This window comes from Myotis yumanensis, unplaced genomic scaffold (genome assembly GCF_028538775.1).
Source record: "Myotis yumanensis isolate MYYU_CA2020_CCGP unplaced genomic scaffold, mMyoYum1.0.hap1 SCAF_2, whole genome shotgun sequence".
Classification (NCBI taxonomy): Eukaryota; Metazoa; Chordata; class Mammalia; order Chiroptera; family Vespertilionidae; genus Myotis; species Myotis yumanensis.
This window is the reverse complement of record NW_027223753.1, coordinates 63,323,299-63,335,347: the sequence shown is the minus strand read 5'-3', so window position 1 is coordinate 63,335,347 and position 12,049 is coordinate 63,323,299. Positions and strand designations below refer to the sequence as shown.

The 12,049-nt window shown below is 43.4% G+C and overlaps 1 protein-coding gene across 3 annotated transcripts in view; it reads left to right on the top strand.

Moving 5' to 3' along the window:
* The window catches only part of MCOLN2 (mucolipin TRP cation channel 2), a 61,336-nt gene extending 54,191 nt beyond the window's left edge, over positions 1–7,145 (top strand). For 2 of the 3 annotated variants that reach the window (XM_070405489.1, XM_070405488.1), the window contains exons 12-14: positions 1,662–1,868; positions 3,481–3,602; positions 6,362–7,145. In XM_070405489.1, coding sequence (XP_070261590.1) covers positions 1,662–1,868; positions 3,481–3,602; positions 6,362–6,398 — 366 coding nt within the window. In that variant the 3' untranslated portion in view covers positions 6,399–7,145. The remainder of the gene's footprint in view (positions 1–1,661; positions 1,869–3,480; positions 3,603–6,361) is intronic. The other variant, XM_070405490.1, reaches the window with a different exon arrangement.
* Positions 7,146–12,049: the final 4,904 nt, after the last annotated feature.

The window sequence follows — 12,049 nt, the reverse complement described above, 5'->3', positions numbered from 1 at the left end:
GGTCCACCAGCCTTCTGACTGTTCTCTCGCATTTATTGTGCTAACCGCCTATTGGTCTTTGCCTCCAGCACACATTCACCAGGGACATGGCTGTCCCCAAAGCCACACTGACTTAATGGGCACTTGGCCCCCACTGCTAACAATTTGGTTCAGAACTCTAGGTAGCTGTTCCCTCGGTGTTTTTGGAAACCATACCATCTTTTACCTGTTAGGTGATTATTGTTCTTTAGAAGCTGCCCTCTAATGTTAACCCTTTGGCCCTAAGATGTTAGTTTATGAAGCATCTGCTGTTCGTTTTTAGTCGATGTGGCAGGAATTTGTCAGTCACAGACCCTGGGATGGCCGCCTGGGGATTGCAGTTGAAACACAACCCTCAAACCAGCTCCGAACTCCAGATGTATGCCTCCGACTCCCTCATGTCAACATTTCCACCTGGCACCTCAAGCTGCCTTGTCTAAAACTGAGACCATTCGTAGTCCCTTTCCCTTGTCCCCTCCTAGACTTATTTTCCCCTCAGTTTCCTCCTTTTCCAGTCTTATCTGGACCCTGTGCATTCCTGGCTTCTGCACTCACCCCTGCCGCATGTCCCTGCCCTGGGCTGTTTCCAGTCTAGGAGATCTACTACATGCCAGGGTTGCCCTTTAGAAACAGGTCAGGTCACCCTCTGGCTGCAGTTTTTTTCCTGGTTCCCAGTTCTGGCCTGTAATATTTTGAAGTATGTGGAAGGCTGAGTGAGGCTTTCTCAGTGTGGCACAGGCACGCCTCTCTGGCTGCCTCTTAGGCTCAGCACGGAATTTCCCATATTCACGGAGCAAACCCTTCCCTTTCTCCTCTCACTGGTGAACTCTGCCTCAGGCCCTCGTTCTGAGGGTCACTTTCCTTACACAGCCCACCCCAGCTCTCCCATGGGGCACTGGAATACGTTGGTTGTGGCCTGTCCACTGTTAGCCGGGAGCCCCTGAAGGCATTGGGCATGATCATCATCTTTCCCTCTCCCATTGATGACCATCTTTGGTTTTGAATGTGCTAAAATCACCCCGACCCGTGGTTGGAAAGGCTACAGTGAAACTATTCATTTAGCAAAATTTTCTTGAGCCTATACTGTGTCTCAGGCACTTCCATTATTGCTGGTTGTACAATGGTATTGCTATAGTTCTTTCAGAAAGTGGTTTAGCAGGTTGTAGGCTTAAAAATATTAATCACTTAGACCCAATAACAGGAAAAAAACATTATGCTTAGAAATGTTCATTACATTGCTCTTGACAATAGCAACCATTATTGGTATGTCTAGTGACAGGGAAATAGTTAAACTTGACATTTCTAAAGAAAGGTCTGTTATCTAACACATGCTCTCTAAGTGTAAGTAAGATGATGTTAAGTAGGGAAAAAGAAATCAAGATCCAAAATGGTTAGATAATATGACTACAAATATATAAAAATGTATAGGAAAAAACTGAGGGAAATGTCAAGAGATAGTGAGTGCTCAAGGGAGTTTTAAATAATGTTTTCCTGCTTTGGTATTTTAGCTGTCTTAAAATGGATGTTACTCATAATAGCAATGACAACAATAGCTTCGACAAAACAAGCTAACTGGATATAGATACTTCTCTGCTTTTTTGGATGATATATCTCGAAAACTAACTTTGGTTTTCCCCTTTCAGTTTGTAGCTCTGAATACAGTTTCTGAGTGTCTGTTTTCTCTGGTCAACGGTGATGATATGTTTGCAACCTTTGCTCAAATCCAGCAGAAGAGCGTCTTGGTGTGGCTGTTCAGTCGCCTATATTTATATTCCTTCATCAGCCTTTTTATATATATGATTCTCAGCCTTTTCATTGCGCTTATTACAGATTCTTATGACACCATTAAGGTAAGTAATTATCAGGATTTCCTGCCGAGAAAACGGAAAAACCTATATAGATTGGAGCATAGGAAAAAGCTACTTTTTCCCCCACTTACTTAAAATACTGTATTTTACTTAAATGTTGAAGTTTTGTAGGAAAGAGACTGTTGGCCTGGTCGGCTAGCTGAGTTGATCAGAACATTATCCTGCTATGCCAAGGTTGTGGCTTTAATCCCCAGTCAGGGCAAATAAAAGAAAAAACCAATGGATGCATAAATAAGAACAATAAAGCAATGTTTTAATATCTCTCTCTCTCTCTCTCTCTCTCTCAAATCAATTAACAAATAATTGTTTTTAAATAGAAGAAAAGAGACTTGTTGGATGTTGGAGTTTAATTTTAAATATGCATTTAGGACATCATCCCTGTCACCCAGATCACGGTGACTGATTTAGAGGTGTGGTGGAAAGAGAAAGGCAATGGGTAGAGATGGGTTGAGTTTAGTAAATTAAGTAGTTCGATTGTTGGTCGCAGCACTGACAGGTGTACCTGCCTGTCCTGGAACTTAGGTTTTGAGTGCTAAGTGTCAGTGGTAAGGGGTCATCACCACCCTGACTACTGTTCAGATGTTGGAACACCGATACTTGTACACTGGATGACTCAACCATTTGTGTGATAAAGGTTTCCTTTAAATGATGAAAGCTAAGGCTCTTGTGTTGTTTAGCTTCCTATCTTCCTGAGCCACGTGGTGGGTTCTGTATCCTTTCAGTCTGGGTCCATTTAACTGGTTTGTAGCTTGAAGGGCGCTCTGTTGCCTCCGGTGGTGACCCATCTAGCAGCAGGTGGTCGTGCTCAGAAATCCTGTTTCAGACCAGCATTGGAGCAACCAAGGGTGCTATGTCAGTGCCTTGGGGTGTTGTGCTCTTCTTGAACCTTCTCAGACTAAACGCAGAAGAAACTCATTCATTGGAAATACTCCTGAGCACATTTTTGTGCCTGGGAGGGGGGGGGGTTAATTTCCACATGAGAGTGGGTGTGTGGCTCTAACAGCAGGGCTGGGCATATAGAGAGACTGTTGCACACTGCTGCCCTTGGGTCCCTGCCTTTGATGGGGCAGTGTCCCTGTGAGCGGGCCAAGTCTTGATAACCCGGTGGATGACCTCACTTAGCGTGAGGGGAGAGGGCCTCAGGGTCTTTGTGTCTGCTTGAAAGAACCTGCCTTCTGCCCCACGAAGTGACCCTCTTCCATAAAAGTAGAGGAAATAGAGATTACTTCTCAAGCAGGTTCTGCATGTGCAGTGAGGGGAAGTGGGGGGGGGGGGGGGTGTCTTACCTGGTCTTGCATTAGTTTTAAAACTTTAGCCTTCTGATTATCGCTTTTATTCCCCTTACTAGTACACCCCTCCCCTGCTTCACCCTGGCACCTGAGGTGTTTTCCTTTGGGTTGTTCTCTGTTCCATGGTGGCCCTGGCTTGGCCTTCTGGGACTGACATTGATTCAGCATTGTTAATATCAGTTCTTGGATCTGACCTAGCAATGTGGGAGAGCTTTATTTTAGCAAAGGTGGGTTTGGTTCGTTGACAAATGGAGCAATTTCTCATGCTTTATACATAATGTAACAACACTGTGTACTTTTTGAAGAAATACCAGCAGAATGGGTTTCCTGAGACGGATCTTCAGGAGTTCCTGAAGGAATGTAATAGCCGAGAGGAGTATCAGAAAGAGTCCTCAGCCTTCCTGTCCCGCATCTGCTGTCTGAGGAGGTCGGTATTGTGTTTAATCAGGTCCCCATGCTCCTGAGAGGAGCTGCTTTGCTGCCTTAACAAAGAGTACTTCCCAGGTGCACACTACACTCAGAAATCAGCTTGTCGTGGGGAAGAACCCATCTTCCCTCCCACTGAAATCGGCTTTAGAAATGAATTCTAATAAAACAGGGTAGAAAGCTACATGACATGGTTGGACCCTTGTGGGGATATTATGAGACTATTATGAGAAGGCATGAATTATGTCCCTCAAGTCAAGAGAGTGAACTCTTATGTGGCCAAAGTAAGAGGTCAATATATATATATATAAAAAATTGATTTCAGAGAGGAAGGGAGATGGAGAGAGAAACATCAATGACGAGACAGAATCATCGATCAGCTGCTCTCTGTGTGCCCCACACTGGGGATCGAGCCTGCAACCTGGGCATGTGCCCTGACCGAGAATGGAACCATGACCTCCTGGTTCATAGGCCGACGCTCAATCACTGAGCTGTACGGGTCAGGCAACACTCTTAATTTTAGAGGTGGAGCTCTCAGAATGTCAAGGGCATTTTCCCTTTTCACAATACGAGGTACAGATAACTCCTCTTGACCAGAGCAGGAACCCTGCCTGAGAGGAGGCTGTACATGTCCTGGGCTGGAAATGCATGCCAGTAGCTCTTCGGTGACCAACTGCACTTTGCTCGCTGTTCATCAGGACACTTAAGAAAATGGTCTAGACCAGCGATGTTCAACTGTTTTCATCTCATGGAACACTTAATTTTAATTACTAAAATTCTGCGGCACACCAAAAAAATATTTTTTGCCGATCTGACAAAAAAAGGTATAATTTTGATTCATTCATACCAGATGGCTATTGCGTTGACTGTTGTCACTTTTTAAATTTGACAATTTAAGGGAAAAGAGGTCAGTGTTCCTGACTAAATAGTCAGGTATTGCATGTTTTTTTAAAAATTCTTGCGGCACACCATTTGAAAATCGCTGGTCTAGACCTCAGTGGCAAAGCCTCCACGTGGTCGTTTGGGGACGAGAATGGGGGTCAGGTGAGGATAGGATATATAATTGTACACATGTTTGTTTTCATTTCTAGTCAGGGTTGCTGGCTGTTAACTCAAAGTATCCCCTACCCATGTTTTTTGAGAAAGATTCTCTAAACCAAATTTCTGAAGGAAGACGGGGAGCATAATTGCTGCTTAAAAACCACAGGATGTATTTCCTGCTAATCAATTCATACTGCATCTTGGGATTTGAAATGATCTGATTGAAGCATTTCCAAAGAATGTCTAGTAAATATAAAATGAAGTCTTCTGAGAAGAGTTTAAGTTTTGAAAATCACATTTTATCCTTTCAGAGCATTAAATTGTTCCCATGAAAGCTGGGATAAAGGAATATTAATTTTCTTAATAGGCAGCTACTTCCTAAGAGGCATCTTGTACAAGGAAAGTCTCCGTTAGTTGCTTTTCTAATACGTAGCTGTACAGAACAAAAAAAGAAATCATCTTGGAATGTAGTTGTGAATTCTAGAGAGTAACCTATGGGGTTTTGGGGTTTGATTTTTTTGATGTTTGCACCATAAAAAGCCCCAGGAGGTTGTTAAATGTTTTCTTGTGCAGCCACATGGAATAAGTAAAAGATGTAAGAGGTGAACTTGAAGATTAGCTAATCAGGTTGGGACTGAGTGCTGGGGAGAAATATCAGCAGTTTGCCCTAAGATGTGTTAATGGCTGTTGAGAAGATGCCTGATGAAAGAATTAAATGGAACAGGAGAGTCCACCAAAGGAAATCTACTGAAAAACGGGGATGTTGGAGGTTTTGAAAAAGAGGATATCAAAAATGAAAACAGGAGTGGCTGTTACCAAAAGACAATTGTGGGTGAAATCAGCTAGAACAGCTTTAGCCAAGTAATCAAATCAAAGCCTAGATCTAGGGGGCTTTTGAAGGACCTTGCAGAGAGTAAATGAAGATCTTAGGGCCTGATGAAGGAAATGGATTATACTGGGCCTAGAGACCAAGTGATGGCTTTGACTCCATAAAACATTAACTATACCTGGATATATCTAAAGGCTAGGAGCCAAAGAGTGGAATAAAATTGAGGAAGGCTATGAATGGAGAGTAAATATTGGAGAAAGACCTCACTGAGAAACTCAAGGAAAAGGGTTTAGGAAGGGCGTTGCGAGTATTGGTGTGTGGGCCTCCTCTCCGGGGCCATGACAGATAGCAGTCCAGCAGCCACCACAATGGATTCTCCTTCCAGTTGTTGAAGGAGCCTTTAGTCTGATCATTAGAACCCCTGGATTTTCATTTTGGACCCTGCCAGTTATCAAATGTGTCCCATGACCCCTCCTACACCTCTTGGTTCCTCAGTGTCATGAGGGTGAACAGATGACCTCTGACAGCTCTTCCAGCTCTAATGTAATGTGGTTCTTTGGAAAGATGTGCTTGGTTGAACAGATGCAGAATTTACCTTTCACCTTCTCTACTGCAGTGAAAGATAGTCTGCGGTTCCAGGCATTAAGAAGGCTTGTCAAGGAAAGGAGATGGAGGGTCCCAAAGAGGTAGACAGCTCCTCCAAGTTGCCAAAAGCATCTGCTCAAACCAAAAATAATGTCAAATGTCCTTCTTAATTTTTTCCCTTTTTAATGTTCCACTTAGCATGTTGATAACCTATGCATGCCTAGATATGAAGTATTTCTGTTCCTTCCCAAAGATGTTTGAGTCATAATCTCTTTTCTCCTTCCCCCTCCCCTTTTCTGTTGTAGGAAAGAAAGTGATGACCACTTGATATTTACTAACTAAAGTCCTTCTGCCAAAGATAATCAAGTTCGGCCTTCTTATCCAGTGACAATGCAGAGGGACCCCGAATGGCTTGGACTAGCATGTCCAACATACTGATGTTTAATGTGGAGTGGGAAAGAGGACTGGCTGTCAGCTGGCTGACCACAACTGCAGTTCCAAAGTTCCTTTTTATACCCTTGGATGAAGAAGCATAGACCATAGGCAATTACTGGGCATTAGTGCCATAGATTAGTGATAATGAAATTCTTTTAATTTATGACAGGACAATGGTGGGATGCAAAAAAAAAAAAAATCACATTTCAGAATGTGCAAAACAACGGTGTTTAAAACCACACATTGAAAGATGTGTGTTTATCCTCAAATTGGGATTTGTTTCAAAAGTGATTCTTGGCTTAGAAGACATTTGGTCTGCACAGAGATGAAGTTGGTTGCAATTTCAAATTATAGACTCAAGCTGGAAATCTATTCGGCCATTTAAAGATGACATTTCAATCAACAGAAAGACATTTCTTGGCCTGTTTTCCCGTGGTTTTCTTCAGTATGATATGAAGCAACCACTGGCATAGTGGGATGAATAGGAAACACCTTTCACTTGTGCTGATTGTTGATTGTACACATGATACGTGGAAGTAAACTATAGCAGAGCTCATTCATGTTAGCAAACAGACTCCACCGGGGTGGGGATTTACCCTTGTCAAGCAAGGAAAGATGGCATTTTTTACCTAAATAAATTTATTTTTATCATAATATATGGAATTACTAGTATTTTTTTTTAATGTAGACTCTCTTAACATCTACCTAGTGAAAAAAACAAGTCACATCATGTCTCTGGTCTCCCAAAGGGATTTCCCATTTTCTTAAAAGCAGCAGAGATGTGGGAGCTAACATATAGAAGTTATTCAATAAATATTTATAACAATGACTGCAGAGATTAAGATCACTGTATGCATAGTTTTATTTCATACTTGAGCTATCTCATGTGTCAACTATTTTAAAATTATTGGTGAAGAGTAGAATCTGAATTAAACAGAACCCTCATCCCAGGCCTCTCTCTCTTTTCCCCCTGCCCCTCCCTGCCAAGCCCCTACTAGATTTTCCAGCTTATGCCCCCTGTCTTTCTCCTGGTCCCTACACTTTCTCCATGTGGCTGCACTAAGTCTAGGCCATGGAAATCATCCAGTTAATACCATTTAGGTGTATCTAAAGTGAGTGACTGGTGTGTACACACAGAATACTTTGCTAACATTATAATTTTAATTATTTTCTTACAAAAAAAATGTCAAGAGTTATATTTCCCCTTTGAACTAATGAGCCTTTAACTGGTGTTTCTATAGTCAGTTGCATGACTCCAGAATCAGGTATGCAATTAGATCACATACTTATTTCTGAGTGTACAAAATACTTAATTTGTCTCTGAATAGAGTTGCTATTCAAGCCTTTCCAGTAATCTGCAGCCGTGACTGCCATTTGAATAGAAGATTAATGATGGTCTTCCATGCTCATGCTTTTCTTTTATTGGCTTTCATGTTTCCTTTTATTAATTTTTCCCTCCAGTGTGACAGAATACTTTAAGGAAGGAAAACCTTTTTTCATGGTTACCCTGGATCTGTGAAAACATTTTTTTCTCTTTTTAATAAATTTAAGTATGTCACTTTATCAACTGTATTATCTGTTCAAGTTTTATTGAACAACTAGAGGCCGGGTGCACAAAATTTGTGGACGGAGGGGAACGGGGGGGGGAGTCCCTCAGTCTGGCCTGCATCCTCTCCAATCCGGGACCCCTCAGGGGATGTCCAACTGCTGGTTTAGGCCTGTAGGATCGGGCCTAAACCGGCAGTCAGACATTCCTCTCACAATCCGGGACTGCTGGCTCCTAAGTGCTCACCAGCTTGCCTGCCTGATTGCTCCCTAACCGCTCCCCTGCCGGCCTGATTGATGCCTAACTGCTCCCCTGCCAGTCCGATAGCCCCAACAGCCCTCCCCTGCAGGCCTAGTCACCCCCAATTGCTCTCCCCTGCTGGCATGATCTTGCCCCCAACTGCCCTCCCTGCCAGCCTGATGGCCCCCAACTGCCCTCCCCCGCTGGCCTGGTCACACCCAGCTGCCCTCCCATGCAGGCCTGGTTGCCCCCAACTGCCCTCCCCTGCTAGCCCGATTGCCCCCAACTGCCCTCCCCTGCTGGCCTGTTTGCCCCTAACTGTCCCCCTGCTGGCCTGGTCACTGCCCCCCGGCCTGGTCGCCCCCAACTGCCCCCCTGCCAGCCTTGTCACCCCAAGCAGCCTGCTGTTTGGTCATTACTGTTACTGTGATGGCACCCCTGACAATTTGCACATTCCTCTATTATTAGTATAGTTGTTGTTCTCATAACTGCTAATAGACAGTTAATAGACACTTCTGGGACAAACCATTTTCTCTCGACCCTAGGCTTCTACTTGGAGAGTTCACCGTGAAAGTTAGGAGACATGTTCCTTCCACCTACTGACTTCATTTTTGGATCTCCAACTCTTATAGAATGTACCTTCTTGGTTGGCAATGACACCCTTAAAGCCAGATGCAACATCCTTAAGCTCATTGTCTAGAGGTGGTGGAAAATAACATCTAGACAGACTTGAGTTAAAATCTGGCTTACCCTTTACCTTTGTGGCCCTGAGCAAGTTACTTTCTGCTAGTAGTGGCAAGGATAAACCTGTGGGATTGGCATTTAGGTCAAATAACTCATGCAAAGCCTGGTATTGAACTGAAACCTGAGCCATTCTTTCCTTTTGATTTTCCACCATGTTGGTATGCAGGTTTCACAGGACCAGGGAATAGTGAAGACATTAAGACATTTAGTCTGCAATCCATCTGCCTGAGCTCCTATCTTCCTTCTATTCTCTGAATCCCCTTGCACGGGTCACACCAGGCCTCAGTTTCCTCATCTGTAAAATGGGGATTGTGAGGATGAAACATGAAGTGTATAGAATAGGCCATTGCCCTAGCTGGTTTGGCTCAGTGGATAGAGCGTCGGCCTGTGGACTGAAAGGTCCCAGGTTCGATTCCGGTCAAGGGCATATGCCTGGGTTGCGGGCTCGATCCCCAGTAGGGGGCGTGCAGGAGGCAGCCAGTCAATGATTCTCTCTCATCATAGATGTTTCCATCTCTCTCTTCCTCTTCCTTCCTCTCTGAAATCAATAAAAATATATAATAAAAAATAAAAATACAATAGGCCATGATTCATAAGTTCTTAATGAATATTAGAGCTTTACAAAGCTTTTCTTGCATGATCTACAAATGTGCAGATCTATTCACCTGGACCAGCCAGGGAGATTTTTATTTCATAATGAGCTCACCACACACATTGGTGAACTTTGTTCTAGTTAGGACTTTCTGTGTGCAAATGTCTCACATCTAATTCTATCCTGGTGGCAATAATCAGCTCAGCTGTCCAAAGCTTGCACTTAGCTGTGGATGGGCAGAGATATGAGCAGCCTAAGTGTCCTGTCATTAGGGATAAAGCTGTCAGTCCTGATGGGAGGTTTAAGGTCTCCAGTGTGCACAAGGTGTCAAAACCCTAGTCCTTCACCCAGGGCAAGACCCTCCATTCTCTACTAGAAGCCCATTGCCTTAACCCAGCGGTTCTCACCCTGTGGGTCGCGACCCCTTTGGCAGTCAAACAAACCTTTCACAGGGGTCGCCTAAGACCATCCTGCATATCAGATATTTACATTACGATTCATAACAGTAGCAACATTACAGTTATGAAGTAGCAACGAAAATAATTTTATGGTTGGGTCACAACATGAGGAGCTGTATTTAAAGGGCCAGAAGGTTGAGAACCACTGCCTTAACCAAATGTGAGGTAGCAAATGAAAAAGGGTGAGCCAAAACCAGTTTGGCTCGGTGGATAGAATATCGGCCTGCGGATTGAAGGGTCCCAGGTTCGATTCCGGTCAAGGGCATATACCTTGGTTGCGGGCACATTCCCAGTAGGAGGCGTGCAGGAGGCAGCTGGTCGATGTTTCTCTCTCATCGATGTTTCTAACTCTTTATCCCTCTCCCTTCCTCTCTGTAAAAAATCAATAAAAATATATTTTAAAAAAAAGAAAAAGAAAAAGGGTGAGAGAGGATGTCCAGGAAAAGCTCTTAATGAGGCTCAAATCACTATCCCCCAACCCTCCCGAGAGTCAGTATCATAACAACAGAGGAGTTCCTGACCTGGTGGAGGCCTAGGGGCAGAATATCAGGTCTAGGAAAAGCACAGCAGCCCAACCTTTTGATGTAGGAGCAAATGGTCAGTCACCCTCTAGTGCCTGAGGACCTCCCTGTAGAAGTAGCCCAGCACTGTCACTGAAATTCAAGGATCTCTATAGTCACTGGGGAAGTATGTCCAATGAATGGATATGATGGTCTTGACCACAGATTGTTCCTGTCAATATAAAGAGCTGTGATGCTTGAAGATATGATTCCATTTGAGTGGTGGACACATAATGCAATATACAGATCATGTGTCATAGAAATGTACACTTGAAACCTATGTGATCCTATTAACCAATGTCACCCCAATAAATTCAATTAAAAAACATATGACTCCAGATACCTGAACAATTCAACTGGGCCCACCACTTACTCCAGTAAAATTGCATGACTAGACCCCATTTTACTGCTATCTGTTTCACCTTTAATTTCATAGAACTTGAGCAAATTTTATTTTGCTACTCTTGACTTGACATTTGAACATCTCAACCACAGTAAGCCAATGATGCTGAGTCTTTCTCTACTGAACATCTAGAATTTCACACTACTTGTGAAAACTGCATGAAGTAGCTCTGTGTGGCAGGTGAATGAGACCCTTACACATGCCACTCTAAGCACAGCATTCAGATTTTAGGCACTGGAAGAAGGACAGTGAGCCATAGGCACGGGATTGGGAAACTGGTGATTTGATATGTTGGAGTAAGTCCGAGTGTCTTCACTTTCCCTTTTTCCCCACTTGAGATGCCCTGGGCTCTGGATATTGATCATAAGTAGGGCCAGCTTTGTGGCTTTGTCACCTGTGTGTTCCCAAAGGACCAGCACTTGGTTTAAGGCTCTGCTATCACAGTCTTGCAAATTGTAATAGTTTTTTTTAATAAGGCATTCCCCCAGTTTCAATATCAGAAAATGTTCAGTGGAGCTTTTGCTTGAGGAAGTAATTTCTCTACTGATATGTAGCACATTCTGATGGTAAGAAAGTATAACTCAGTGAGTCAGTGATTAGAACATGCCCTTTTAGGGAAAGGCTAGGAAATCAGCATTGTACTTTTTCTTTAAAACAATTTAAATGTAATAAAAGGAAAGTGTGAACCTGAGTAGGAATTGCTTTTGAACAGACATTTGGATACACCATTTTTCTCAGTCTCTGTCCTCACAAGTGGCCATGAGCTTCTTCCTAACTCAGACAAAAGTGGAGATTAAACTGTGGTTGGAGATATTGATCAATATAGTTTCCATATTGCACACATGGAGAGGTTGGATGCTGGGCTGCTTAATCCCCACTCCTGCCCACCTGCCCCTCCCCCCCCGCCACCCCATGCCCTATCTCCCATTGAGGCTTAGCCTCACTTTATGGCTTTCCATTTAATGTTTTTGCCTTGACAGAGAATCAGCTAAAGGTGGTTCATCTCCTAAACTCA